Source organism: Penicillium chrysogenum (assembly GCF_028827035.1).
Source record: "Penicillium chrysogenum strain IBT 35668 chromosome Unknown utg000001l_segment0_segment0, whole genome shotgun sequence".
Classification (NCBI taxonomy): Eukaryota; Fungi; Ascomycota; class Eurotiomycetes; order Eurotiales; family Aspergillaceae; genus Penicillium; species Penicillium chrysogenum.
The window spans coordinates 2,054,042-2,081,851 of NW_026622749.1; the positions used below are offsets into that span (position 1 = coordinate 2,054,042).

Below are 27,810 nucleotides of genomic sequence, written 5' to 3' on the forward strand. Positions count from 1 at the left end.
CGTGAGATGAACGGCGTACAAAGATACCACTCACGTTACTAGGATATCTTGTCCCTGGCTGTGTTATTATTATTCTGTTCAAAAAAAAGTGTGTCAAATGGATTGTATTCTATAATGTGCAATCGCGACCTATTACCCTTAATGTGTTCCTCAATTCCCATGCAGGTAGGTATATCTTGTACTTGATGCGGACCGATGTCATAATGACTTCCAACGTCGAAATCCCCGAATGCGACCTCGATCAACTCAATTGGAACCAGATCAAATCCGTTCTGAGCAACCGATTCCAATTCCGATTCTAATTCTTCAAACTGACAATTCTCTACAATGTCAACCTCAAAAGCCTTCACTCTTACCTTCACAGGCGACGTAATGCTCGGGCGCCTGATCGACCAACTAATGCCGGAGCACGTCCCCAACCAGCATGACGAACGCATCGCCGCAACCTTCATAAAAGCCCATCCAACTCTCCTCTCAAAAGGAAACTACACACCCTCCTCGCCATGGGGCACAACCCTCCCCATACTCCATTCCTCCACCCTAGCATGCATCAACCTCGAAACCGCCGTGACAACAGCCCCAATCCCGTGGCCCAACAAGGTCTTCAACTATCGCATGCACCCAGCAAACCTAGGCCCAATTCTACACGCCGGCGGGATCGACTACGCCAGTCTCGCCAACAACCACACCCTGGACTTCGACACAGAGGGTCTCACAGAGACCGTGCAAACACTGCGAGCAGCGAACATCGCATACGCAGGCGTAGGTGAAACATCCATTGATGCGCGCAAGCCGGCTGTGCTACATTTGCCCAGGGCTTCACAACCCATTGACGAAGGCCAACAGCGCCACACAGTGCATATATACTCGGCCTCTGACCACCCTCGCGCATGGGTCAATGTGCCGGGATTCAATCTGTTTGATTACTCGCGTGAAACACGCGATTGGCTGCGGAAAATGCTTGTTGATGTGCAGGAGAGCCAACCTGCGTTGAAGATCTTTTCGGTTCACTGGGGCCCGAATTATGCTTGGCAGGCCGATGGGCGGATTACGTCTCTCGCGCATTTCTTGATCGATGAGTGTGGAGTCGATATCGTCCATGGGCATCCGTCACATCATGTGCAAGGTGTGGAGGTTTATCATGGGAAGCTTATTATCTATGGCTGTGGGGACTTTGTGGATGATTATGCCCTGAATGAAGAGTATAGGAATGATCTTGGGGCTTTGTGGAGGGTTGTTGTTCGGGAGAAGGGTGGTGGTGGGCTTGGCTTGGAGAGATTGGAGATCTTCCCTACGCGAGTTGAGCGGTTCAGGGCTGTTTTGTTGGATTCTGGAGATGCGGATCATGTGTGGCTGAGTCGAAAGATTCGTGAGCTCAGTGGGGAGCTGGGAACAACTGTGAAGGAGGGGCTTGGGCAGGAAGGGGAGGTTATTGTTGAGTTGCCTGGAGAGTAGATCTCGAAAGCAGCGATGGAATCCGAGATCATGCTTGAAGTGTCCATGGAAAAACACACTGGTCATGATATATATGGCCAAGAGATGCGGTTACTTTTCATCGAGCACTTTTCCAGATATCTGTGGAAGCAATCGTGATGCAATCAATGTATAAGACAGATCTCAGCAATAATTTCAGTATGGAATCACATGTTATTAATCTCTAAGTAAATCTCTAAGTAACTAAAAATGACAAAATGATCTGAAATGACAATTGTATGGTGACTAGGGTCACCATGGTCACATGATTTCCTGGTATAAGACCAGATAATTAATGTGATCTTCCTCGTTTCTGGCGAAAAGCAAATGGAAAACGGAAGGGAAAGAAAAAGAAAAGTCCACGCCAGGGGAGAGTATCATGGGCGGGAGAGTAGACGAGCAGCCGGGCTACACTGCCACGTATTTGGCGCCCAGCATTGCAGCAACCTAGTTCTCGGCCTTCTTGGTAGCCTTCGTTCTCAACTTCATCATCAAGAACACCAATCCGTAGATACCAAGTACGAACACAACAACGAGGCCAGCATTTCTCCACCCAAAGTACTCCTCTGCGAGGTTTAGAGACTTGAGGTAGTCTCCACCAGTGGTGTACTGGCAAACGCGGCAATCGGCATTCGCGCTCGGGTTGAGGAGGTTCGTTCCTACCCCCATGCCTTGCTGGTAGGTGGCAAGGTATTCACCACAGGTTTGATTGACTGGCGGGTTAAACAAGGCGACCTCATCAGGAGTACAAGTGACGGGCTTGGACCATGTGGTAAAAACAAGCAGGGAGCTCATGAGATAGTTGAAAGGGTCGATATAGTACATCCTGGAGTGACTCCGGTTAGAAACAGGAATGATACTCCCAGAGGCCAATGAGCAAGTAACGCTTACCAATATTTCCAAAACGGTTCAATCTGGCTATATGGCACCATGACACCACAAAACGAGACAAGTGTCGTGATGACGAGCGGGTTGACAAGTGATGCGAAGACCGCATTAGGAGCGTAGGCGGCAATCATCTGGCCGATACCGGTGTAAAGGCACTCGTACATTACCTGGAGTTCTTGTCAGTCGTCTCGTTCAAGCACCGCGCTCAACCACACAGAGATAGACTTACCACTACAAAGAAGACACTGCCGGCATTTCCGGGCGCAGTAGGCAGCCCGCAAGTAAAGTACCAACAAAAGTAATAAAGCAAGGCGCAGACAATTAGGTATGGGATCTCCGAAATGATCAAACCCGCAACGAACGGAGCCCAGTGATACATTTTGCTTTTCTTCTCACGCGTCTCGTATATATCACGGCGGTCGATGAAAAGAGGCTGCAGTTGGGAGATCACTCCAGGCGCAACGAAAATGAAATTGAAGACCGTGAAGAGATTTTTCTGTAAGTCTGTGAGGCGATCCCCAATCATCCAGAATGAGAAGCCATTGAGTAGCGCAAGGCTTATATGTAGGGCGAATTTGTTGTCGATATATTCGGTATTTCGGAACAGCGAGACGTTCATGCGGTGGGTTACGAGCTTGACCTGAGTCCACATCGAAGCTGCAAACTCGTGCCCGTCATCAACGGTTCCTGATGGTCTAGCAGCCGCTTCCGTAGCCATAGCATCAAGCTCAGTTGTGAGCTGGTCGTGCTCCGGTGACTCCAGCCAGATCTTATTCCAGTCCGCATTTTCAGAGGCAGCACCCGATACCATGTCAATCATATGCTCAGCAGGGTTGGCTTCGGGCGGACAGGGTGCTCCATGCCGGGCAAAATAGGCCTTGACAGTGCTAGCGTTATCACCAATATCGCCGAAGTAAACCGTTTTCCCACCCTTGGCGAGCAATAGGAGTGTATTGAATTGCGCAAAAAGCTGAGCCGACGGCTGGTGGATGGTAACCAAAACGGCCTGTCCGGCCTCGGCGAGTTTCCGTAGGAAGCGGACGATATTGAATGCAGCCTGGCCGTCGAGGCCGGACGTAGGTTCATCTAGGAAGATGAGAATACTAGGCTTTGCGACTAGCTCGACTGCAATAGTAAGACGTTTGCGCTGCTCAACGGACAAGCCAGCACCCGGACGACCAACCAGCGTAAACTCGAGATCTCGTAGCTCAAGGAGGTCAATGATAGTGTCCACGTAGCGTAGTTTCTCATCAATAGGTGTGTCGCGGGGCTGGCGTAGAAGGGCGGAGAACTCGAGGGCTTCGCGGACGGTTGCTAAAGACTCGTGCACGTCTAACTGTTCGACGTACCCAGCGGAGCGTTGAAAAGAGATAGGAATAGGTCGACCATCAACCAACACCGATCCATGGATGGTTCCATCAGTCTTACGCTGGGCAAGAACGTCGAGCAGAGTGGTCTTGCCAGCACCTGAAGATCCCATAAGCGCACCGAGCATGCCTGGCTTCACGTATCCTTGCACATTATCAAGGAGAACCCGATCTCCGGAAGATGTTTTGACAGTATAAGTAAGGTTCTTCCAGGTGAAGATGCTTCGGTTGCCGTTGAGTTCCTTTCCGATAGTCTCCTGCGAGGTGTTTGCTTCAGAGTTTGGCAGAGTCTTCATGGACTGTGATTCCTCATCACCGAGAAGCAGATGCTTCGACTTATATTGCTGCTCTCGGGGAACAAGTAGGCTGCGAGCACCCTCCCCGGGTAATTTCCACCGGGAGGTGAAGAAGATGGTAAGGGCAACGAATAGCACCCACCACGCGCAGATGATGCCAAAGTTGCGCCAGACATGGCTATGGCTGAATGACATGGATGCGAGATACTCACGGCCGGTGACACTTGTTGCACCAGGTGAAGCACCGCCAACACCAGCACATGATTGACCACCTTCACCATTGGTATAACCGGGCCCGTTTGGTATGAGATTTGGTCCAACACAGGGGATAATCGACGAATGAAACTCGTTACCAAGAAGAGCTTCAAATCCATATGCCATGGGGTTGATCCAAAATAGCCACACAAACCAGGGATGCATCTCAGGCTTGATGATCATATAGCCCGTGTAGACGAAACATGAGACAATCGTCAGACCGGAGACCTTGGTTGCGGCGTCAAAGGTGGGGAAGGCGGCACCAATCAGTCGAAAGAGGGCTGTCATGGACATGGCTGTCATGAAATTGGTGATCCAGTAGGTGAAAAAGGCTTCGGCAGTGCGGTTCAAGCCCACCATGAAATAGAGAACGAGGCCGAAGTGCGACACTTGGAACAATAGGATGGGAAAGTCTGCCACGATCTGAGAAATGCAGATGGCCGCAGGATGATATAGAGCAAATGAACGATGCTTGGCTAGAATAGGTCTGCCAGTAAACGAGTCTGTGACTTCCGAGAGAGCGATGAGGGCGTTATACAGGATGGAGAAGAACAGAGCACCACCCTTGAGGAACAGACCAATGGAGTTATCTGGGGCGTTGTAAAAGAGAGATCCGCCTAGCAGGGCCTGGATGACTGTAGCACCTTGCTTCATGGCCAAAGTTGCTTTATCACCCCACATAATTTGGTATTGCCGGGTGACCGAGGCTTTGACCTGAGAAAGGAAGTCTGTGGTGACCGGCGACTTCTCGCGCACTCCATGATGTTTCTCCCGAGCCACCATCTCTTTGAAGATAGCCGTGTTCTCCGCCGCCTCTTTGCTTTGTGCATAGGAGCATTCGGCCTGAATTTCAGATTTGGAAGAGGATGACTCGTAGGCAGAACGGATTGCATCAGAAGTCCGCGGGAATGTGCTTTCATAGCCTGGTGCAATGATGCGCTCCGTAGGAACGGTCACGCCAGTCAAGAAATCTGCCCGGTTGGAACCAGAGTCACGCCTAAACCCAAGGTTTTCCATAAAAGGCACTGCATTCCGTTGTGGACCGTAGAAGATCTGCTTGCCCTCGTCTAGGACGAGCACCTTGTCAAAATTCTCGTAGATGCCATTTCCTGCCTGATATAGGGTGACGATAGTGGTGAGTCCAAAGACGTCAGTCATCGTTCTCATTGCCTTGGTCCACTCTAGAGCCGTGCTAGCGTCGAGACCGCGCGTGGGGTTGTCCCAACAAAAGACGCTTGCTCGAGTTGTCAAGCACTCAAGGATGGAAACGCGTTTTCTCTCTCCTCCAGAGACTCCCCGGGTGAATGCGTCTCCCACTTTGGTAGATTCAGTGTGTGAGATTCCCACTGACCGCAGAAGAAATTTCTTGTTGAGTTCAGCGTATTCCTCCGCTGACTTTATTCCTGGCGGTAGCTGCGATGGGACCTTCATACGGGCGGCGAAATCGATGGTCTCGCCGACAGTCAATGTCGGAAAGAAAATTTCCTCCTCCGAGTTCATGATAATCTGACCACGGTATTGCTTGGCCTCGTCGGCAGACATGTTTCCGAAGGCAATATCGCCGCTAACCTCAGCATAGCCACGACGGTTGTTCGAGAGCATGTTGAGCAACGTTGTGCACCCTGATCCCGGGCGGCCGAGGACAAGCAGCATCTCTCCCGGTTTAACGCAGCCATGAGAGTTGTGGAGGATTGTTTTCATGGGAGATTTGCTACCGTGATTTCCGAAGAGATTGAATTGCGAGAGGACATTCTCGTTGAACGTAGCGTCACTGCTGACGCCTTTGACAGTGAGGTTCTGCCAAGTGACTCCAAGTTTGCGGGCTTTCTCGCCATTTTGTTCGTCTCGCTCTTTCAAGGCTTGCAGTTCGTCGGCCATATGCCATGTTGCCTGGGTCCCGGGGAACACATCTCCTGTCGGATATTGGGCCTCGATTTCTCGTGTTTCATCTGGTAATTTCTCCAGGTTGGAAATATCTTCGATGTTGCTGTCGGTACTTGATGTGGAGAGAGCCATCTGCAGACCCTTGCAGTCTTGTCACTGCAGCAGTAGGGGGAGAGGTTCAGGAAGATCTATATGGAGTGAGTCAGAAGGCCGGCAGCTGTATGAAGGAAGTAACCTACAGACAAAATGTAGCAGGATAAATAGAAGAGATAGACAAATAGGGGCTGGGGCAAAGCTGTTCAAATAACATTGTTCTGGCGCGTCTGGCCACTCCATGCAGGTACAAATTTGAGCTTGAGTAGATCCACCGTAATCATTCCGCCTCTGAAAATCCTTTAATGATCACCCAAAAATCAGTGATAGGGTATTCAAAAGTAGTTGTGCGGCAGAGGATGATGAATAAACCATAAGAATGAGGACGCGAGTCTTCCTTCTACCCAAGGGCTGGCGATTACTCAACCAGCTACTAAGTTAACTCGTAAGTTGAACTCCGGTATCAACTTCTACAGGGTCCATTTCTACAATATCTCAAGTCCTATAGTAAGAATAATTGGCCGCTTATTCTTAGTGGTCTTCTTAGTGGTCTTCTTCGATAGCCTTTTATATGTCTTTTTAGTGGTCTTTTTTGGTGATCTCCTTAGGCCGTCTCTCTAGATATCTAGTTATATAAATATTTTCTCCTTAGTTCCTTTCGTACATAGTAGAAAAGGGCTGAAGCAAGGCTTAATTTAGAAAATGGAACTTTCCTATGTACAGCCTTTGATATCGCAACCTCCACAATATCTAAACTTCTATAACGCCAATCTCTATCAATTTCCATGGTTAATAATACATGTATATAGTTTGATGCAATGTTCTGCTAGCAAAATACGATATGACGACTGGTGGCTATATACACTTGCCGTAGGCGTATTTCCGATTATTCAACATTGCCGCATCGCCACCTGGGCGCATTTAAGGTCCCATGATGAATAATCTATATTGATAGCCCTGGAGATCTTTATGTGCATGCTGGGGCCTTTAATTAATTTTACCCACTGGATTCCTTTCGTGTCATCATAGGCGCAAATCCCATGGAAGAAAAACACAAGGCAGGCGTGCGGAAGAAAGGGCGCCCCCGCAAATTTGAAAGCCAACAAGCACTAGATGTGAGTGAAATCTAAAGAACAGATGGATTTGATGACTGATTCTTCTCAGAGGCGCCGCGAACAGCTACGCGTGGCACAGCAGGCTTATCGTGCGCGAAAAGAGAACACCATTGGCGACCTGCAGGATCGTGTCCACGAGCTTGAGGCTGGCATAGAGCAGCTTAGCCAGTCCTTCCTCAAATTCAGTGATCTCCTTTTGGAAACTGGTCTCCTTGGAAAGCATTCACATGTCACGTCAGCCCTCCGAAAAATAACCCAGCAACACCTTTCGCTTGCTGAGACTGGATGTGCGAGCCCCGATGAAGGGCCTCTCAACAAGGCTGTTGGCGCCACTTCACCCACTGCCATTGACAAGGATGAACGACGCAGTGACAGTCCCACAAGGGTGCCGTCAAATGAAAGTGCTCCTACCGCACTCTCGTCAAACCCGATAGGACGGGCTGAGCTGCCGCCCTTGTATACACAAGCGTCCCTCTACCAAGGCCAACTGACGCCCCAGTTCAGTTTTTTCATGGCTCCGCTCACTAATGAGCCACCCATTCCGCTATCATCATCATCAGGTCGCTCCCCAGCCATTGCTCTCGCTAGCTCTATGAAGGAAGAGCAGTTGACTTTCTCACAGTATCTAGTAAAAGTGTGCTGTCAGAATGGGTATAAGCTCCTTGTCAACACCCCAAATGACCTGGCGAAGATTCAAGAAGTTTTCGGGACATCAATGGGTTCAACTGAGCGCGATAATTTCATCTCCTGTTTTCATGCTGGAATACATGACAAGACTGGAAGTCTCATTGATCTCATGGCCACTGCACTTGCCCCGTTGCATTTTACGAGAGATAATTATGCCTTGGGAGAGCTTGCGACTCAGACTGAAGAATTGGAATCGACCGTCGTATCCGAGGCCGGTGAATGGTTAGATGCCAGTGGTGTACAGAAATTCCTCAGCGAGAGGGGATTTTGCGACCAGGAGAATAGCCGCCCATTTTCTCACTCAAGTCTTGTTTCGTCGCTTCATGTTACGGCCCTTGTTCAGTGTGAGTATCTGTTGAGAGATGAACTGGATTCGAAAAGCTAATGAATATAGACCTCGCTACTGAGTGCATTTGCTTCGGACATGGTCCTGCATTTCGACGCCAGACTGTTGAGACTGCATTGCGCCTTGCAGGAAAGCTATGAAGTTTTCTTATACCCTCTGCGTGAATTTTATAATGGTTTATTTTGGAGTTCGGCTGTAGAAACCGTTTATGTTATTGATAATGAAATTCATCGCGAGACTAGCATTCGGCTGGTAAATTCGTGAATACTATTCAACCTTTTTTCACTAAGCGTGCCAGAGAGTTAAGCTCATTACGTTGGTAGACACGTTCTAGCATCAAGTGGGAATGTTTCACTTTGATACTTTGATGTCAATTATTTCCCGCTCTTTGACTGAGTACTCTAAATAACCAAACAAGCAAAGCAAGAGGATCAGACTAAGTGGCCACAGATGATACTACATTAATACCCTATTTGCTTTCCTGCACTATTTCCTTTGACCACATCTTTCTCGCTTTGTCAAGAATAGACTTCCGGACTTCTTTTTTCTCGAGGCCGACCATCTTTTTGGAGACGTTCTCCAGCATATATCTCCATCCAACGAGGTTCAAAAGCCAAATCACCCAGGCATTGGTCCCTTTCCACAGGACCTGCCCTTTCCCATATCTAGGACTCTTAGCCAATATAGCTTGAACAACCTGTTTGGCAAACACTTCCGGCTTCATGCTATTTCTGGCATGGTTTCGACTCCACTCCCTGATACCCTCTAACGCAGCAGTGTAGATACTCTCGGGGCCAAAAGAGATACTGTCGGGAGAAATGAGATTGGTTGAAACTTCACCCATAAATAGGGTAACAACCTTGATACCAAGTGGGCTAAGTTCGACCCGGAGTGTGTCGCTGTAAGAAGCCACGGCTGCTTTCGAGGCATTGTATGCGGCCGAAAAAGCAAATGGAAGCCGTGCAAGAACTGATGAAGTATTGATGATCACTGGCGGCGTAGATGAATTGCTAGCTGAGGCTAGGAGAAGAGGAGTAAACGCTGAGACCATATCGAACAGGCCAAATACGTTGGTATCGAACATTCCACGTATACGGGCAGGATCGGCTTCGATTGCCGGAGCTTCATACACTGACAGAAAAATGCGGTCAACATAGGCGAAACGGTGAAAGTGACAGAGTGTCGCAGGGTATGGGGAAGAACGGAACATGACATACTTGAGCCAGCATTGTTAAACAGCATATCTAGTTTGCCGTCAGTCCGCTTGGAGATCTCATCTCTCAATGCTGCGATGCTCTCCGAGCTTGTCACATCTAGGACATATGTTTCAATGCCTTTTTGCGCTAACTCGGATAGAGAATTGGTGGATCGAGCAGTTGCAAAGACTTGCATGCCATGAGAGTGAAATTCAAGGGCGAGAGCATGACCAACCCCACCTGGGGAGCAACTGCACAGATCAGCATTGTCAGCCTATGATGCTTTGGGGAGGGAAAGATAGAGGAGATCCCCTTTCTGCAACGAACCCAGTGATCAGAATGGAGCGTTTAGATGAAGATGCCATACTGTGTGGGCCTTGGCACGAAGTGAAGCTGGTGTATGGAAGTCCAAGTGAAATAAAGTGCTAGATCACTCTAACAATTAAATTACTGGCAGTTACTGATTTATATGTACCCATCTTGAAAATCCTTTCGTCTTCAAGATAAGCGATTGTCGCGTTGTGTATATCGGCATGTTACGGTAATCAGTTCGCCACTGAAACTCCGAAGCTTGTCGGCCTTGATTACTGAACATCATACATTACTCCCTTCGTGGTCCACGGGCTATCATTTGGGATGAATCATCAACACTTCCGATGAACCTTGGAATGTCACAAGCTATACACTATCGGGCAATTTGCTCAAAAGATAATCCTGTGGTTTACTAGCCTATACGTGATACTGAGGCAATGAATACAAAGATGGCGCGGAGACAGCAATTGTAAAGACGGTATAATTAGTTAATAATAAGGCAATGTCTTGTCCCTATGATACGCAATTCCGCGATGATGTCAATAAAGTGATTTTCCATCATTCCTCCATGTTCTTGCCCACAATAGTCCCAGTGTGCCGACGCTGGCAAGCGAGTTGAATTGCATCAAAGACGACCAATTCCACTGATATCTGATCACGCCAGCCTTTTAATATTAAGGCGACAAGGCGAAATAATCGACGATATGTTTTCTCCGTACAGCCACGACGAGTGAGTTACAAGCCGTAAGAAAGAATAGCGCGCTACATATGACTCGATGTAAGTAACTGATATCCCAATGGAACGGTTCTGCAAGTGGAAAGTGAATGGACGTCGATCATGATACTAGCTTCTAATACGTACCATTCAATTCCTGCCAATGTAATGATACACTGAGATGAACCTAGGCTTGGAGTATATTCGAGCGGCGAAGAGAAAGCATCAGCTTGTGCGGCAAGTACTGTGAGCCAAAGAGATGTCGAAAGTATCTCTACTGTCGGAATCACAAATTGACGCTCAAATTGAGGAATGTAAACTGGGGCCAGGGCAAGGTAAGGAGCGGCAAGACTGAAGGTGCATATTGCGACAGCAAAGGCATACAGCGTGGGAATGGTGAACAATAAGGTGCACAACACTGTTAAGAGTGAGAATCCTTTTTTGTTTAGTAGTAGAGGTAAGGGGGTTGGCAAACTGTATACTGAAGCACCAAAAACGGCGATTGCCAAAGATGTTTGGACGATACGAGCCACACGATACCAGGGAATGTTCAATGCCATCGTGTAGAGAGAGCTCAGTTGGGAAACATGCATCTCCCAGTTCGTTTTGAAAATATCCCTCCACAGTAGGATTGCCATCTCTTTTCAATTCTCGAACTTCCGAGTGACAGGAAGCCAAGACTCGAACATCTTTTCGGGGGGATTATTGATCACGCCGATTGCCACCTAGGTATCGAGCAGTACCCAGGCTTGTTGGTATCGGCCTAAACGGATCGTCAACATCCACTTCAGATGCTGGTCTGATCTGTTCAAATGCTAATCTTTAGGATTCTGCATTAGTTAACTAGTTACCGAAAAGAGGTAGGCCTGGATTTACAGGTACCGACTAGGCCAGTCCAGTCCATTGAGGCGTGATATATTTTGGAATTGGTGAATTTGAAGTTAACACGGAAAGCCAAAGTATATTGGTACTTGAGACATAAGCTGACTATCTAAATAGGACGTAGGTACGTAACTACGGGGTGAATAATGGTGAACATCCAGATCCGCATACCTGCCTTGCGCCAGATAATCACCGAGAACACATACAACACCCACGTAGTGGGAATCCACACCCAAAGTTGGCTTTGAGAAGTCAGTAGGCGCCGTCATATAGACTCGGTCTATTTTCCGTCGCCCACGGTTGCTCTATCTCACTCCCAAACGGAGGAGGGATCATTCCATTGATCCTCCAGAGTCTCCTTTCGGTCTCGTCGATGTGGAACTCCCAGTCATAACCCTTGTCGGCAACATGGGGCTTCAAAGCCTTTTCAATCGCGTCGGTGGTGCGCTTATAAGCGTGGTCCTCATTTTCAATTCGGACAGCAATGTGTTCGATTGCGATTCGAATAAACGGGTTCTCGGTTCTTCTTTCCCCGCCAACCCAGATATCTTCAGTCGGGAGTTTGATAAAGTTGACAACCACGTAAAAAGGAGGAAGACCGATCCCAGTGTATATCTTCATCACGTCCTTAGCCAGGGCTTGCTTTGAGCTGGCATCCTCAAAAGTGCCGGGAGGGTGGAAAATGAGCCAAAGTGGCATTCTGATTGTAATTGAGAATGGCTGACGATAGACTCAAGGGACGCGATGGAAAGGAAAGAGGAAAAAAAAACAAAAAAACCAGGATTTGCGATCAAATGCTGACGGTTTGTCTGATTTTGGTAGACGAGATCCGGTATTTTACAAGTAAACAACTTCTCTATAAAGACGCAGCATCCCATCGTGCTATGTAACGTTTCTGCCTCTTTTTGATAACTCAACATTCCGAAATTAGTAAATAGCGGATTTTCGGATGGCACACGGCTACATAATAATTACCGTTTTATTTCATGCCAGGGTCTAGTCAACCACGAGAATTCATGACAATTTCCCAAGATTTGAACTCGCGCAGCCCTGCAGAGTTAGTATCGTTGGTTAGAAGTCTCAATCATTATATAGTAGGTAGGTAAATGAACCAAGCAGGATTTCATGGAGCCCTCTAGCTAGGGCTGCCCAGGTCAGTGGACGCATCGGCCGGATGGGTAATCGCGACGACGCGCCGAGCCCCCGACGTCGGACTGTTCAGGGCCCTGCTCAATTTTACTCTGAGATCAAAAAGCGGCAAGAGGTGATATTGTAAATGGATGGTCCAGGATGGCGAAGAGCGGAGGGACGAGCGGTGCTATCTACTCCGTATGCAGGAGTAGGTTGAATAGCTCGGGAGATCAAAATACTGGAGGAGCAATAAGGGGCGACATAAATTAACCCGATTAGGAAATGATGTGACCACTCTGTCGGTCCAACCATTCTTTTCATTTTCTTCTCTTCCTTTTCTTTCCACGAATGTCCTTTGTCAAATGTCCAACATGAATTGGTTTTGACACATATGTTCTGCCGTGCCACTTACAAGATATGTACTGGTCCTAAGGTCCGGCATGCCACATAGATATTATCAGAATGACAGCACGAGGCTGACAGATGCCACCCCACCCTGCACTAATTTTATTCATGAAAAATACATCTCCAGCCAGTGAAGCCATCGCATACTGTCCACTAAGGTGGGTCCCATAAACAGGCCCATACCCAACGAGGAAACTTGGAAAGATAGCTTCTGTTTTCCTTAGGTGACTTGGCAGCCATATGTCAATCTTTTGCCCGTTCTGTGAGCCCCTCGCAACATTGTTCAGCCACGGTGGAGATTCGGTGAATAGATTCCTGCGCTAAATGATCCGATGGTCTGGAGGGTGGGCCCCAAACCACATGGCACTCATCGGTTAAGCGAGTCAAGGCTTCCCAGTGACCTGGGTAGGAACATGGGATCACCAGCTCGTGCGCGCTATTGAGCAAACTATTCGAACCTTGTGGGGATTTCGCATGAATCACCTACCCAGGCTGGGTTTTGCCACGCGTGAAATTGTTCTCCGCAGTTTGTGCGGACATTGAGACCGTATTCAAATGAATCTGTCCCCGCTCCCTGTCTCCGACAAGGATTTTCCTGTCCTGGTATCAGATTCACTTTCCCGGTACCCTCGACCCCAAGTTCAATGCAGTGAGCTGCATCGATCCGAGGCCACTGTGCTACCGCTACATTAGGCATGATCGATTTAAACATCTACACATAGCCTAGACGCTCGTTTTACAATTACCCTCGCTACATTCGCCGCTTGACTTCGATATTCAATATGCACGATTCGATTTACGCATTGCTTCCTCGGGATGATGATAATGGGGCCTCTCACGGCCGACGGGCATTGGTGGTGACCGCGGTGCTAACCACCATCTCAATCGTCATTGTCGCAATGCGGTTTTATGCACGGCTTGGATTGATGAAAATCACCGGTCGCGAAGATTGGGCTATTCTGATCTCGTTGGTATGCCCTCAAAGAGCCACATCTAGTGCTAGATGAGCAGCTCACTAATAAACCCAAACTGCAGATATTTTCCATTATCTACCTCGCACTCGTTGCTGCCCGTAAGTTCACGATGCGTCGGAGAAGTAAAGAACCACCCCACTAATATGGACGACAGAATTACATTATAAGATGGGTGTCCACTCAGCACTTATTTCCAGTCATGTCTTGCAGCAACAACTTAAGGTACCCTTTATTCTTGGCATATTTTCTTTGTTGACAAACTAACCTGACTTCTTCTCAGTGTTTGTGGGCTGCAATTCCCATGTACAACGCCAGCTTGGCATTCACGAAATTCTCCATTCTTTTCCAATATCTGCGCATCTTTCCCGGCAAACCTTTCCGCCTCGCCTGTTATGCCATGATGGCAATCGTGGCTACCTACTCGTCATGGGCCTTCGTGAGCGGCTTTGTGAACTGTGTCCCCGTGGCCAAATTTTGGAACAAGGACTTGCCCGGCAACTGTCTCAGCTTCGAGGCTCTCTGGTTCTTCAATGCTTCAATGAACATTATTACCGATATAGCGCTACTGGTATTGCCCATGCCGCTCCTTTCCAAACTACAGCTGCCCCGCACGCAGAAGATCGCCCTAATGGGCGTCTTCGCAATGGGTATTTTAGTTGTGGTCACCAGCATCCTCCGGCTATCTAGTCTACGCGAAGTAGCAAAAAGCCCCGACACTTCCTGTGCGTCACTTTCGTGTCTCCCGAGCCATGGATCCAAAAGCTAATCCACCAAATAGATAGCAATGTCGGAGCCGCCTACTGGACAGCCGCAGAATGCAACGTCGCCATCATGTGCTCCTGTCTCCCATTCTTGCGACCAATTATCAGCCGCATCTTCCCCAGGCTTCTCTCCGCAGGAAGCTCGAATCGCTACGCTGCCAACAAAACCACAGTCACGAACCTCACCGGAACTCGCAATCTGACACGCCATACTCAGCTGTATAGCCAGAACCAGGATAAGGACTATGACATGTATTCGATCAATGTCAAGCCTGGTGATCACTCCAGCCACAGTTCGCTTGGCGGTATCGAGGTTACCACCGAGATGAGTGTTATGCAGGAGACAACTTCGAAGAAGAGCAGCGAGCGTACCCTTGTTATGGATGCTTGATGACTTTTGTTTATCCCTTCTTTTCGTTGTACATATATTTGTTCGGATATACACCCGACCTTTTGTTGTTTATTCTCTCTGATTGCGTTGGGGCGATATTCTTTGGGGCAACTTCTCTTTCTCTTTTACGTATGGGCTTGGGTTCGGTACTTTGATGTATATATTTGGGGGTTGGGTGGCCAACTGATAATTCTGTCATTTCCGATCTTTCTTTAATAATGTCATACATAGGATTTGCATACCTAGGTAGGTCATTCCTCAATCAAAAGACGTCGCCAAAGTAAGATGCCGTAAGAATGAAAACGCAAAGGATGCTGGATACTGTGGACGATACAGCTAGTGGGCCCGTCCAGTGGCTATGCCCTTTTTACTATACATATTTGAATATAATTGGGCTGTAGTGGTGTGATAAAAGTATGCCGGTCACTGCAAATTCAATTACATACATGCCTACACTCTGTTATTAGCTTTAGCGATGGTAAGATGTGTATCAAATGAGGGTAATATCCAGGGCTTGATCTAAGAAATCTATCTCTAAAAATATTAAAATTAAAATAAAACAACCGAGTTGATCCAAATCAAGTAACGTGTTCCTTCTCTTCCTCCTTCGGTATTCTTACCCAAACAACCGTGACCAACGCAGCAAGCAACTGTGCCGCAAGAGCAAACCACCAAATAGCGCGCAGCCCATCAAGACCAATTTCCCCCGACGGGCCTCGATCAACACGGGTCCCAATAGCATCAGCAACACTCGTCATAATCGCCGATGAAAGATTCTGATTCGTAACCAACAAAGCGCCCGCACTCCCCTGATACGACCGCTCAACATTACTAGTAATGAAGATCGAAGCTGCCGCAAAAGCAAGGTCAGGCCCGAAAGTCACCAGCGAAATACCCGGGAACGAAAGCGCCCAGTAAATGGTGTTGGCAGTCTGCGGCAGGAAAAACGCCGGTCCAAGCGTGAAGGCTAGCATGGATACCGCGTAAATATAGTGACCGGGGACGAGGTGCAAAGTGCGGGCAACGATCAACGTCGCCAGGACACCGACTAGCGCGTTAGGGATATGATACAACGCGACAGCAATGGGACTAGCGTGTTGAATACGCAGCCAGAACTGAATGGCGTAGAACTGCCAACAGCCGAAGAAGGACCCGAAGCCAAGGAAGTACGCGATCATCAATGGAGTGAAGCCCGGTGTGCGCCAGAGACGATTAGGGATGAGAGGGCGAGTTGCATTGCGCTCCGCGAAGAAGAGTCCGACGAAGAGCAGGAAGCTCACGATGATTAAAACGTAGGTGTAAGGAGACCACGAGGCGACAGGGCCCTGAGTTAGTCCAAACAGGAGACACACGCAACCACCGGCCGCGCAGAAGCCGCCGATATAGTCGAATTGTTTGATGGACGGGGCTTCCTTGCCGGAGGCATCGGCCATAGGTCGGAGGGGTGGGATAGCGAACCAAGCTGCCGCGCACAACAGCACGCAGATAATGGCGTTTGAGCCGAAGATCCACGGGAGGTGTTGATACAAGGCTCCGCCTTGGATTGCGCCGAGAGAGAACCCGAACGGGGCGGTAGCGGCCATTGCTGAGAACACGCGGTTCTTGCGAACACCGGGTGTGTAGACGCGGCCGAGGATGCTCATGCTTCCTGAGACGAGGACGCCGATGGCGAGACCCTGCATGGCGCGCATGACGAAGAATAGGACATAGCGGGATGGATGAAGGGTGAATGCGCCGACTAGGTTCCATGCGGCGAGCCAGGCGAAGGCTCCGACCATGAGGAGCTTTGGTGGCATTAGGTCTGTTAGCGAGCCGGAGATGATGACTGATAGGCCGTTGGCTGTGTTGAAGGCGCCGACGACCCAGGGAAGCTCGGTGTTCGTGATGCCGAGGGCTGTTTTGATTTGTTCTTGCGGGGCGAGCATGTCGCCCAGCAGGAAAGAGAAGAGCATTAGGCCTGCTGAGCAGACGAAGATTAGGATGAGCTCGGCTGTGAAGCTCGAGAGCTCGGGTGGGATGCCTTGCTTGCTGCGGGTCGGGGATCCCGATTCTTCGTCAGAGCTATCCGGATGAGAGCGGGATACTGAGTCTGCATGTTTTCTGTTCTTCATTTTGCTTGTTGTGTCGAGGGCGTAGCTCTCGTTGTTTTCATGGCCCAGGCCATTGATAGAAAGGTCTTGAAGGGCGATTTTGTCCACAATCTTGGTGTTGCCCATCAATGGATCCGGGGTTTGTGCCCCGGTCGCTGGTGTTGAGTATGTCCTTGTGTAGGACATTGAAGAGCGACTGGATACTGGTGCTGAATCCCCATCTTGACCTTCTGGACGGGTCTGATCTAGATGGTGGGGCTCATTCGAACGAGAGTCTGCACCCGCGTGCGGTTCAAATGACATTGTCAATTTACCAGAAATCTGACAGTCCTAATGGTGCTATGAGAGCAATTTAGGGGTTGAAGAAGAGGGAGAGAGGGAAAAAAAAAAAAAAAAAAAAGTAGAGGATGGCGAAAAACGGCTAAATTGATGATAACATGGAGTGGAGTTGGTGGAGTTTTGATTTTTTTATCCAAAATAAGGTCAGGCTTCTACTTTCAACTACAAAGTACGTACCTAGGTACGATGTACAACGATGTATAACATCTACGACCTATAACGTACAACATACAAACGTACCTCCTGCATATCAATGATTCAAATCATCATGGGCATCGGAATCCCTTGCGGAAGCTTGCGTACACTCTTAAATAGTGGATCTAGTTCTTGTTTCGAGAACGACAGGTATGTGTATCGTCATGTCTAGAAATTTCGTTCTAGCGCGAAGATCTCTGAATAGTTCATTCTCACATTGACACTCGAGATCTTTCAATTCGCTTCTGTTCAGCCAGAAAAAAAAAATATGACGAGGAACGTGGCAATTACTTCCAAAGTACGTGGGAGCAGTAGATCTACTCCCGAGACCATGTCTGGAATGTCAAATTCCACTAGAGAATGAATTGCGAATCCATTGTAAATCAATGTCGCCAGCCTTGATCGTCAGTGATTGACACGATAATTTGATGCCCAAGCTCTTCCTACGAGACTTTTATCCAATCGGATGCACGGCATGGCGGAATCCGATTTCCGAGGCCGAAGGGAGTCAACGGGACCTTGCATCAGGCTGATCTTCGGTTATTATCAGACCGCTATTCCGTGATGATCATTGGGGATCCTTCTGATCTACTAATCTTTAGGGTCTTAGATCCTATGGAGTCTGAACTTGGATGTTCGACTAAGCTCTGTAGATCAGGATCTCCCTACATGCATCCAACGTCATATCGTGCATACCTAGGTACCCTCCTCCCCTTTCTGAGATGAGTCTGGACCCTGCAGTCCAGCCTACTAATTTTGAGGTTTGCAAAATTGGGCCGAAACGGAAAATCCAAGTCATTGCTCTTTCATTCGTGAGTGCTAAATTTATATGCATGCGTCGTTATATGCTTATTTGCCGAACACCTTGTAGCGACCTTCAATAGGAGCGAACACCTTCTCACCAGGCTTAGAAGTGGGAACACCAAAGACCAGCTGGGCATCCAACTTCCAGGAAGCGGGGAGGTCCCAAGTCTTGGTAATCGGCTCATCGATGAGGGGGCTGTAGTGCTGAAGGTTGGCGCCGAAGCCCTCGGACTCAAGAGCAGTCCAGACTTTGTGATAGTTAGTTTGAAGTTACTTGTTTCTGACCAAAGGCGTGAAGAAAAGTACATACCAAGGTATTGAGACATAGCATTCGACTCCTGGGCAAAAGGGTCGAACTTGTCGGCGTAGATCGCGAACTTCTCCTTGATAGGAGCCAGTGACTCATAGTCCACAAAGAAAAGGACCTGGATCAATGTGTAAGCTGATGATTCGCCATTTTGACACCAAATGGAGTCATATTGGGGAGGGGAAACGCACGGTTCCATAGGCAGCGCGGAAAGCCTCCAACTTGGGCTTGGTGGAAGTCTCGAACATTTCCTTGGGGACGTGGCCAGCGGCGACCAGACCCTCCATGACATTAATGGCAATATCCCACACCTTCTTGTGCTCCTCCTTCAGCAGGAGGACAACACGGGAGGTCTGGGTGTTGAAGGAGCTGGGGACGTGGAGAACAGAGTCCTGAACAATGCGCTCAATGACGTCGTCAGAGACGGGACTCTCGGCCTTGAGGCCGTAGTAGGTGCGGCGCGACTTGGCCAACTCCAAAAGAGAGGCAGTAGCCGGGTTCTTGAATTCGGGTTGAATGGAGCCCATTGTGAAGGTGTTGAAGGGAGACAGGTGGATGATTAGTGGAGTGAAGTGGTATAGAATGATTCCAAGGAGAAATAACAGGTGAACTGGGATGGGGCTTTTATACATGTGGATTTATGGATGAGATCTCCAAACTGTTTTTTTTTTCTATCGCTTTCTCCCGCCATATTCTGGGCCCATCTCGGAGTAAAAATGGCCACTCACAGCCAATCACAGTGCAATACAACTGCAGATCGAACGGATTTGACAGTCTCCGACCCCGAGCGGCCTGTAGGTAAGCAAATGTCAGCACCTGGGCACATCTTAACTAAGTGAAAAGTGCAAATTAATCAGCGCATTATTATCAATGCGTTAGTTAAGCAATTTTCCAAGTCCGGAGATATTTACTGGAAAGGTTCCGGGTTCCGATAACAATGTTCCAATCATTATCACTTCTATAAGACTATATTTTCTATTATTAGGGCCCTTCATTGAAGATATCTCTATTAGTCTATGGAATTTAGGGATTTCGGAGGCCATTCTAGGTACATTAGACCTCCGTGGGCAACAATGCGATGATTATATAAGCGGCGTCGGACCGCGGGATTTTCCCGAGGGCGCTATTTTTCTATTTTTACGCCAAAACCGGTGCGGAATCTATTCCTCGATGTGGAGCGAATAATTGTACGGAGTAAGCCAATCAAATCTTCAGATTCGAACTACAATATTGTAGTTATTCTGTTCCTGAAATCCAACCTATCTCACCATAGGTCCAAATTTTGATATGGTCGATATCACCATGGCATTTCGGTCAAAATAAACAAACCAGCCCCTAATTCACACCTCAAGTTCAAACCCAGAACATAGCGCCAGCTACGATCCCACATATCAATGTCACAGGCGCAGCCGTCTTGACTCCGTGGTTTTTCATCGCCATTGGCACAGTGACAGTGGCCCTAGGGGCCTGATTCTGTCCGCAGTCACATTCACAGTGGCACGGGATAGAGCTAGCAAGAACAGTCACCGTCACCGTAGTGCCATTCTTGTAACCCGGTGAAGTTCCATTGCCGAAATATGTTGGCCCATCAGTTGTCATGGCGGTCGAATTCAGGAATCCAACCGAGCCTAAGCTAACAGGATCGGTGCTCGCGGTCGCAGGCGCAGTCAATTTTGCGTCAGTAGTTGAAACATGAGAATCGGCAGAAGCTTTGGTTTCGGTCGCGGTAGCAGGCGCGGGGAAGTCTCCGGTATCTGTCACGATCAAGGTTGCCGGGAAAATCCCCAGGGTAGAAGCGTCGCCTGTAGCTGGAACAAGCACTGTAGCCGAGGTGACAGCACTCATTAGATGTAAGGACTTCGTTTCTGTGCAAGATGCGCCTGTGGGTGTTGGAGAACCCATGAGCGTGCAACCTGAGGTGAAGTCAAATTTGTAGCCGTTGGCAATCATGTCATATGCTATGTGTACAAGTCAGTGCGAAGCCGTGTTTGGGGGGTGGCTATATTCTTACTGCTTGGTCCGTAGATAACGGTCAGATCTGGAGTGAATCTGTGGCAGGCCGTTTGGTCCGAGAGACAGTTGATCCCGTAGGTTGTGGTTGCATCTTGCTGCATTGGTCGTTAGCAATGAATAACAGCAGAAGCAGACAAGATACATACGGCACCTATGGCCTTAGCTCCATAGCCCTGGAAGTAATCAGGTGCATTTGTGACCCATGGAATTGTCTGTATGTTGTTAGTTTCTTCATTATCCTTGGTGGCTTTGCAGGTAAACAAACAATTGTCGCGTCTTGGGCAGACCCGAGAGCAACCCAGCATAGTTGGACACCCAACGCGAGAAGATATCTGAACAACATTCTGTAGATTTTTGATGAGATCTTGAGAAGTGGTTTCTGGGGCAGAGAATTTCCAACAGAAGAAATATTTTGACACGCGAGGTCTTGAAATGAAAGGCCATGTAGGTCCAAAACAATGTAGCATAAACAATCGATCAACGTGAATGGGGAAAACAATCGACCAAATGATTGGAAAGAGCGAATCACAATTCGATGCCTGGCCAGTAAGGCCTTTATTTCCTACCTAGGTAGTTTAGTACATGAAAAGTTTTAGGAAAGAGGTCTTGATATCACTTCCGTCCACGAGACACAGCCCATTCCTGCTTCACTGAGATCCCCAAGCCTCCTTTCTCCCTCTGATCAATATCCCTGCTCTCTCCAACTTCAAGAGACTCTTCGCTCCTACGGGATGTCTCTCCCGTCTCCGCGGGGGTCTGAACTGCGACGCCAACCTCATGCTTTGGCCCGATTGGCCGTAAACACAGCTCACTCGAGTCATCCTGCAGCGGCTGGAACTCGCCATCGCCAGTAGACCTAGATCTTCTAGACGGAGACGAACATTTATTCGATGGGCGAGCTGTCACCTCAGGTGTGTATACTGAACGCCCTAGGAGGGGGCGCATCATAGGGACAGACGCGAGGATTACAGCGAGACATGGTTCTAGGCCACTGAAGATGTTGGCACGTGGAATCGAGTAGGTGATGTCGGTAAAATCCATTGTGGAGAGTATGGAGATACGAAGAATGCTGATGATACATGTGCTATATTCTAGGTTAGCAAATTCTTCCTCGCGTTTCCTTCACTGGCCGTGCGAATCTTACACTGCTCCCAGTCCGAAGATAGTGATGAATGTCACTTTCTTATACCTGGCCATTTGCAGCTTATATAGCAACGGCATCGGTGTCACCAGCACAACAACGTCGGTAACAAGGTTTATAACCCCTGTCGCCGTGAATGAGGTGACCTGGTTACCGCATGATCCCCCAGGAATAGTCTGGTCCCAGTTAAAAGCGAAGGGCCGACAGATCAGACATCCAGCCAGTATTGTTCCAATTGTCCAGGCGACAATCACACCTATCGTTGCCCAGGATACTCGCACGACCCAAGTGACAGGGAAGATGCTAAGGTATAAGAACAAGATGGAGATCTTTGTACAGCTGAGACTCAGAACCCAGAGAAATTGTAACGGGATAATTAGCTGAAGGAGTTTGGTGATAGGCTGGGTGCCAAATTTGATTGCAATTGCAGGGACATGATCATAACCGATGCCCGCTTGTATCACGCCGGTGATGCTGATGGACTGGAGACCAACGGCGAAGATCTGTATTGGTAAGCATAGTTCTGATAAATCCACTGGACAAATACTTACACAGCCAGCAATTATGAAATAGTCACTCAAGATCCATCGCTTACGCGCAATATGGTGAGCTAGCAGTCGCAGACATACTGCTACTACGGCTAGAACGGAGAAAGCGATGGCCACGCCCAAGACCTGCCTTTGGGATCGCGTTTCTATAGGAAAAGTAACAACCATTTCCCATTCTCGCAGATTTGTTAAGGCGCGGGGGAAACCTGGGGAAGGGTATCAAATAGATAATATGTAACCAGCTCATCTGCAGCTAGCAGGGATGTCGAAGATAGCCCAGGGGGCCAAAATCCTAGACTGGCCAGGGGTTATACGCGGCTTAGCTTCGGCATTTATGCGTCGGATAATTCACATTTTGTGGAATAAATTATGAATAAGTAAGAACTACCTAGTAATATGGCAAATCCTCCTGCAAAGACTAGCAGTTCATCAAAGGTGGAGGTTGAGTGACACACCATATCGAAATTAACAACGACATTATCGCGATTGATGATGAAAAGGCAATTTCATTCTTCGGCATATGACAGCTTCAACGTCTCCCCCTGGGTCCTCAATAGGAGGACACTTATTGGTGGGCCAAGTCCCGCTTGTACTAATAACGAGTCCGTCGCTTCTTAGCGCGTTTTACTCTCAAACCAATGAATAGGAGGAATAATAGAGCTTGGCATAATACCGAGTCATGCAGATGTTTTACGCTATGTAAAACTGCGTGTCCCTCTTCTCCGCAATGCGTCTGATATGTCAAACGTGGTCTCCTCAGCCCCTGCATTTCTGTAACCAATATGACTGCAACACCTATCGCGGTCGCGGTGGCGTTCGGTCTGTTGACATTGCTCTACATTGTTACAAGAAAAAAGAAAGGAGAAAACAAACCCCTCCTTAAGCTTCCCCTAATCGGCGACCTCCATAGCTCCCCCATTGACAAGCCACTTTCAAACTGGGACTCATGGACGAACGAAAATGGACCTATTGCAGTACCGAAGCTCTTTGGGATCATACCAATTGTGGTCTTGAATTCCTATGAGGCTGTAACTGAGTTGTTCAGCCGCCGCAGCCAATGGTACAGCAACCGTCCGCCCTCCGTCAGCATGGAGATGATCACGGGGGCTAAGCCTGGGCAGTCAAAATTCACTCTGATGCACGACTACGATGATCACCTCAAGTTCCACCATCGCATCCTGGCGCCCAGTCTCGGTGCTCTTGCCGCCCCACAGTACCATCCCTTGATGGAGCTTGAGTCCAAACAGCTACTATTTGATCTTTCAAATGCTACACGGAAGTTTCCCCAAGGTATCAGCACAGAAACCATCTATCCTCTGCTTGAGCGCACTCAATCGAGTGTCATACTTGCTCTGCATTATGGCATGCGCATCCCCAGCTTCGAAGAGCATATCCTGCACGAGATCATCGACATCCAAACCCAAGTAACTCATCTCGCTGCGAACCCCGGTATTCCAGATATTATCCCGCCTCTGCGCCACCTGCCGGCATTTTTGTCACCATGGAAGCAAGCGGCCGACAAGCTCTACGCCACACAGGTGGACCTCTATATGCGCCTCTTCCAGCATGGGAGGGACTCGCCAGGCTGGAACTCCACCAAGCAGGCCATTGCCACAGCGGAGAAATATTCTGAAAACGGTGTCCCCGATCTCGACCTCGCTTTCACTCTTGCAACATCCATCCAGGGTGGTATGGAGACTTCACCGCGGCAGCTGCTGTGGTTGTTCATTGCCGCGCTGCACCAACCGTCCTTCATGGCGCGGGCGCACGCCTTGCTCGACGAGGTCGTCGGGCGTGATCGCCCTCCCCGGTTCTCGGACCGTTCGGGACTCGCTTTCATTGATGCTATTATGCATGAACTTTTCCGTTGGCGGCCTATTTCGCCGGGTTCAATTCCCCGTAGGGCGGACCGGGACGACGAGTTCAATGGTGTCAAGATCAAAAAGGGTGTCACTCTCATGGCCAACGCGTGGGCCATCGGTCGGGACGAGAAGGTCTTTGATCCCGCGCTTGGAGGCACTCAGGACTTCGTGCCTGAGCGGTGGCTCCGGCGAGATGACCACGGAGAGGAAAGACTGCGAACGGATCTTCCGTTGCCGGTCTTTGGGCAGGGCCGTCGTATCTGCCAAGGAAAGAGGGTCGCTACAGATGGTTCTTTTATGCATGTTGCTTGTCTGTTGTGGGCGTTTGATATCGAGCCTGCTGATGGGGAAGAGGTGGATCCATGGGCGATGGTCGTGGCAGGGTTCATGACAATGCCGAGGGAGGTCAAATTCAGACTCCGGCCCAGGGGTGACTGGGTACTCGATGTTATTAACGAAGAGTGGGAGACAGCGGAGAAAAGTCTCGGTAAGGTTATGGGAACTGATGTTGATGTTGAGAATAAATGATAGGATGCCAAATGGGTTTTATGTTACGATTATATATATCCGAGCTCGCCCTGTGATATAGGGTTACAGAGAGATCTCGCCAGCGCGGGTCTATTACACATTCGAGTACTCGTCTCACCTTGAGATTGATGCCATTTGTATTTGAATGAGTTCAGAGTTCAGCTAAATGAATTGCCACATCTGGCAAGCTACATTTTAAGTGGCGGTTAAGGCATTCTCCGTCCGTTCCCACTATGGGGGCCAAAAGACAATGCGTGCCGGTATATATACGTTCGCTGAAACCTGGATTTCATCTTTTAGTGTGTCAATAGTGGAGTCTGTTTCCTGATCGACAATGCAACAATGTGGGACTTGGTTACGATACCGAAAACTGGCATTTAGCCCAATTGTTGGAACTATAATAGCGGCAAATGCCCCGGAAATACTACGCCTGACAGACGTAGTAGAAAGTCAGAGTGAATATCCATGTATATACATTTCTCTACCATGCGTATCACTGCAGCTGTTGCAGCCCTGTGCATGGGTACCTTCCTGAGAGCTGTCCATGCGACTACACCTGAGACTTGCGTAAGGCATCCCAAATGATTCTAAAGAATACAAGCAAGCCAGCTGACCAGGTATAAACAGTGCTCAGCTTTGGAAACCACTGCTCTCAGGAGCCAGGTAGTTTACCCCGACAGCGTTGCTTACAAGATATCGATCGGTTCTTACTGGGCTGAGAACGTTCAGCTCGAGCCGACGTGTATTTTGCAGCCACGCACAGCGCAGGAGGTTTCTCTCGCCGTTTACACTCTCGTTGCTGCTGACGGAGCTTGCAAATTTGCTGTTCGCGGTGGTGGCCACACCACCTGGGCGGGAGCGAACAATATCGTTGATGGCGTGACAATCGATTTGTCATTGATGAACACCACCACTTACAACGAGAAAGCAGGCACTGCTTCTATTCTTCCTGGATCTCGCTGGGAAGGTACGAGAGTCTCGCGAAGTACAATGTGACAGTGCCCGGTGGCCGCTCTGGTGTTGTGGGTGTTGGTGGATTTTTGCTGGGCGGTAAGACACGATCAAACATGTTGACTTATTGAATAGTGACTGATAGAACTGTTTATACAGGTGGCAATGCCTTCCACACTGCGCGAGTTGGATTTGCTTGTGACAACGTCGTAAACTACGAGGTTGTTTTGGCTAACGGAGAGATCATTGACGCTAATAAGGAGTCCCACGCGGATCTCTTCAAAGCTCTAAAGGGTGGAACTGGGAACTTCGGAATTGTCACCAAGTATGATATGAAGACCATCGACGACGACAAGCTTTGGGGTGGAATTGTCACGTACGACAATAGCACTACCTTGCAGCACCTTGAGGCTGGGAACAGGTTCATCAACAACCTTGAAAATGATCCATACGCTTCGTGGATTGGTATGTGGGAGTACCTTTCTTTGTCCGACCAAAATATCATTGCCAATGCTCTGGAGTATACCGCTCCCGTGGCTTACCCCTCGGCTTTCGACGACTTCACCGCCATTGCCAATACTAGCAGCTCGATGCGTGTTGCCAACGTTTGGAACCTTACCCAGGAGCTTGGTCAGGCATCCGGATACCGGTGTGTGGCTCCTGAACTGTTTGGTTCTAAGATGAATTACTGACCTGGTCCAGGGACGTCTTCGTCACTGCCTCATTTGTGAACAACCTCGATTTGATGAAGCGCACCATCGATATTCACAACAGAATGATTGAGGAGGCTAAGGCTGGTGCCAAGGGGGATGACTACACTATGTTCACGATGATCCAGCCTTGGCCCAAACTGTTCACTGATCACAGCACTGAGCAAGGTGGCAACGTGCTGGGCCTCGACCGTTTCAACGAGAACCTGTTCCGTAAGTCCGCCTATAATAAACTTCATTCCCGATGTCTAACACTCTCTTGCACAGAGGTCCTCTTCGACTACTCGTGGAAAGATCAAGCCGACGATGTCTTGTTCAACCAACTGGCCAACAGTGCCCTCGAGGAGTTGACCACCTACTCGAAGTCAATTGGAGCCGACAATGAGTTCATTTACCTGAACTACGCCAACATTAACCAAAGTCCTCTGTCTTCCTATGGCACCGAGAATGTGGAGTATATTCGGACTGTTGCTAGGAAGTACGACCAAACCGGTGTTTTCCAAAACCAGGTGCCTGGTGGGTTTAAGATCAGCGCTGTGGCCCAGTGAAGAAGGGACCAAAGAAACAAGATCTTGGAGGGAACTTGGCTAGTTCGTGGTTATTTCGTTGGGGTTGTACGATATACAATATCCACCTCGTGAGCTCTGCATTAATGCATCCCCTAACCACGTTTTAGCCGAAGCCTGCCACTGTGAATTGGATAACCCTGCAATGACTCCACATCCCGTGTTTATTCCAACTCCTGCCATAAATTGCCTATTTATGGTAATCTACTATGCTGATCGTGTCGTGCCGAGCCTCGCTAAAATGATGGATCGTGGGCGCAGTACGAACTCGGAACCGATGTAGATCCACGAACGGGCGGCATACGCTGTCATCGTATCGTGTCTGCGAATGTAATTTTAGGATTAGGCTGGGTATACGTATGTACAGTGTTTTGCTGACTACATAAAGGAGCATAATGTGGACACCAATATTGTAGGACAGGTTGGAGACGTACGGGACCAATGACACCGGGCCTAGACCGGCCTCGGCGATATGATGTGCTTTGAGCTAACCAAGATGTATTTCTCCAGTAACGCGGCAGCAAATCCCATCGTCGTCCGCCAGTAGCTGCCATAATTGCGGCAGCTTATGAGACGCCGGATGAA

General features: G+C 48.8%; 12 protein-coding genes across 12 annotated transcripts; 5 read left to right on the forward strand and 7 right to left on the reverse strand.

The window, feature by feature from the left end:
* Positions 1-327: 327 nt before the first annotated feature.
* Positions 328-1,455, forward strand: N7489_000829 (CapA family protein; the record flags this gene model as incomplete). Its single annotated transcript, XM_056706584.1, has 1 exon — positions 328-1,455. The coding sequence occupies one exon, from the start codon at positions 328-330 to the stop codon at positions 1,453-1,455; it is 1,128 nt and encodes a 375-aa protein (XP_056570886.1).
* A 465-nt stretch (positions 1,456-1,920) lies between these two features.
* N7489_000830 (uncharacterized protein) lies at positions 1,921-6,295 on the reverse strand (the record flags this gene model as incomplete). Its single annotated transcript, XM_056706585.1, has 3 exons — positions 1,921-2,299; positions 2,365-2,528; positions 2,591-6,295. The coding sequence occupies 3 exons, from the start codon at positions 6,293-6,295 to the stop codon at positions 1,921-1,923; spliced, it is 4,248 nt and encodes a 1,415-aa protein (XP_056570887.1).
* A 1,001-nt stretch (positions 6,296-7,296) lies between these two features.
* Positions 7,297-8,544, forward strand: N7489_000831 (bZIP transcription factor; the record flags this gene model as incomplete). The annotated part of the gene is made up of 3 exons (XM_056706586.1): positions 7,297-7,371; positions 7,421-8,402; positions 8,453-8,544. 3 exons carry the CDS (start codon positions 7,297-7,299, stop codon positions 8,542-8,544), a joined length of 1,149 nt encoding a protein of 382 aa, XP_056570888.1.
* A 329-nt stretch (positions 8,545-8,873) lies between these two features.
* On the reverse strand, positions 8,874-9,965 carry N7489_000832 (SDR family oxidoreductase; the record flags this gene model as incomplete). Its single annotated transcript, XM_056706587.1, has 3 exons — positions 8,874-9,535; positions 9,622-9,851; positions 9,928-9,965. The coding sequence occupies 3 exons, from the start codon at positions 9,963-9,965 to the stop codon at positions 8,874-8,876; spliced, it is 930 nt and encodes a 309-aa protein (XP_056570889.1).
* A 1,796-nt stretch (positions 9,966-11,761) lies between these two features.
* N7489_000833 (tautomerase family protein) lies at positions 11,762-12,208 on the reverse strand (the record flags this gene model as incomplete). Its single annotated transcript, XM_056706588.1, has 1 exon — positions 11,762-12,208. One exon carries the CDS (start codon positions 12,206-12,208, stop codon positions 11,762-11,764), a length of 447 nt encoding a protein of 148 aa, XP_056570890.1.
* A 1,619-nt stretch (positions 12,209-13,827) lies between these two features.
* N7489_000834 (PTH11-like integral membrane protein) lies at positions 13,828-15,171 on the forward strand (the record flags this gene model as incomplete). The annotated part of the gene is made up of 5 exons (XM_056706589.1): positions 13,828-14,016; positions 14,081-14,117; positions 14,174-14,241; positions 14,300-14,741; positions 14,798-15,171. 5 exons carry the CDS (start codon positions 13,828-13,830, stop codon positions 15,169-15,171), a joined length of 1,110 nt encoding a protein of 369 aa, XP_056570891.1.
* Positions 15,172-15,749: 578 nt separating this feature from the next.
* N7489_000835 (uncharacterized protein) lies at positions 15,750-17,564 on the reverse strand (the record flags this gene model as incomplete). The annotated part of the gene is made up of 1 exon (XM_056706590.1): positions 15,750-17,564. The coding sequence occupies one exon, from the start codon at positions 17,562-17,564 to the stop codon at positions 15,750-15,752; it is 1,815 nt and encodes a 604-aa protein (XP_056570892.1).
* Positions 17,565-18,644: 1,080 nt separating this feature from the next.
* Positions 18,645-19,433, reverse strand: N7489_000836 (nitroreductase family protein; the record flags this gene model as incomplete). The annotated part of the gene is made up of 3 exons (XM_056706591.1): positions 18,645-18,847; positions 18,910-19,024; positions 19,098-19,433. The coding sequence occupies 3 exons, from the start codon at positions 19,431-19,433 to the stop codon at positions 18,645-18,647; spliced, it is 654 nt and encodes a 217-aa protein (XP_056570893.1).
* Positions 19,434-20,259: 826 nt separating this feature from the next.
* On the reverse strand, positions 20,260-21,262 carry N7489_000837 (uncharacterized protein; the record flags this gene model as incomplete). Its single annotated transcript, XM_056706592.1, has 4 exons — positions 20,260-20,864; positions 20,918-21,014; positions 21,066-21,131; positions 21,185-21,262. 4 exons carry the CDS (start codon positions 21,260-21,262, stop codon positions 20,260-20,262), a joined length of 846 nt encoding a protein of 281 aa, XP_056570894.1.
* Positions 21,263-21,531: 269 nt separating this feature from the next.
* On the reverse strand, positions 21,532-22,776 carry N7489_000838 (putative integral membrane protein; the record flags this gene model as incomplete). The annotated part of the gene is made up of 3 exons (XM_056706593.1): positions 21,532-22,003; positions 22,064-22,563; positions 22,612-22,776. 3 exons carry the CDS (start codon positions 22,774-22,776, stop codon positions 21,532-21,534), a joined length of 1,137 nt encoding a protein of 378 aa, XP_056570895.1.
* Positions 22,777-23,390: 614 nt separating this feature from the next.
* Positions 23,391-24,998, forward strand: N7489_000839 (cytochrome P450; the record flags this gene model as incomplete). The annotated part of the gene is made up of 1 exon (XM_056706594.1): positions 23,391-24,998. The coding sequence occupies one exon, from the start codon at positions 23,391-23,393 to the stop codon at positions 24,996-24,998; it is 1,608 nt and encodes a 535-aa protein (XP_056570896.1).
* Positions 24,999-25,484: 486 nt separating this feature from the next.
* On the forward strand, positions 25,485-27,207 carry N7489_000840 (FAD-binding oxidoreductase; the record flags this gene model as incomplete). The annotated part of the gene is made up of 6 exons (XM_056706595.1): positions 25,485-25,565; positions 25,626-25,965; positions 25,998-26,048; positions 26,109-26,598; positions 26,652-26,872; positions 26,927-27,207. The coding sequence occupies 6 exons, from the start codon at positions 25,485-25,487 to the stop codon at positions 27,205-27,207; spliced, it is 1,464 nt and encodes a 487-aa protein (XP_056570897.1).
* Positions 27,208-27,810: the final 603 nt, after the last annotated feature.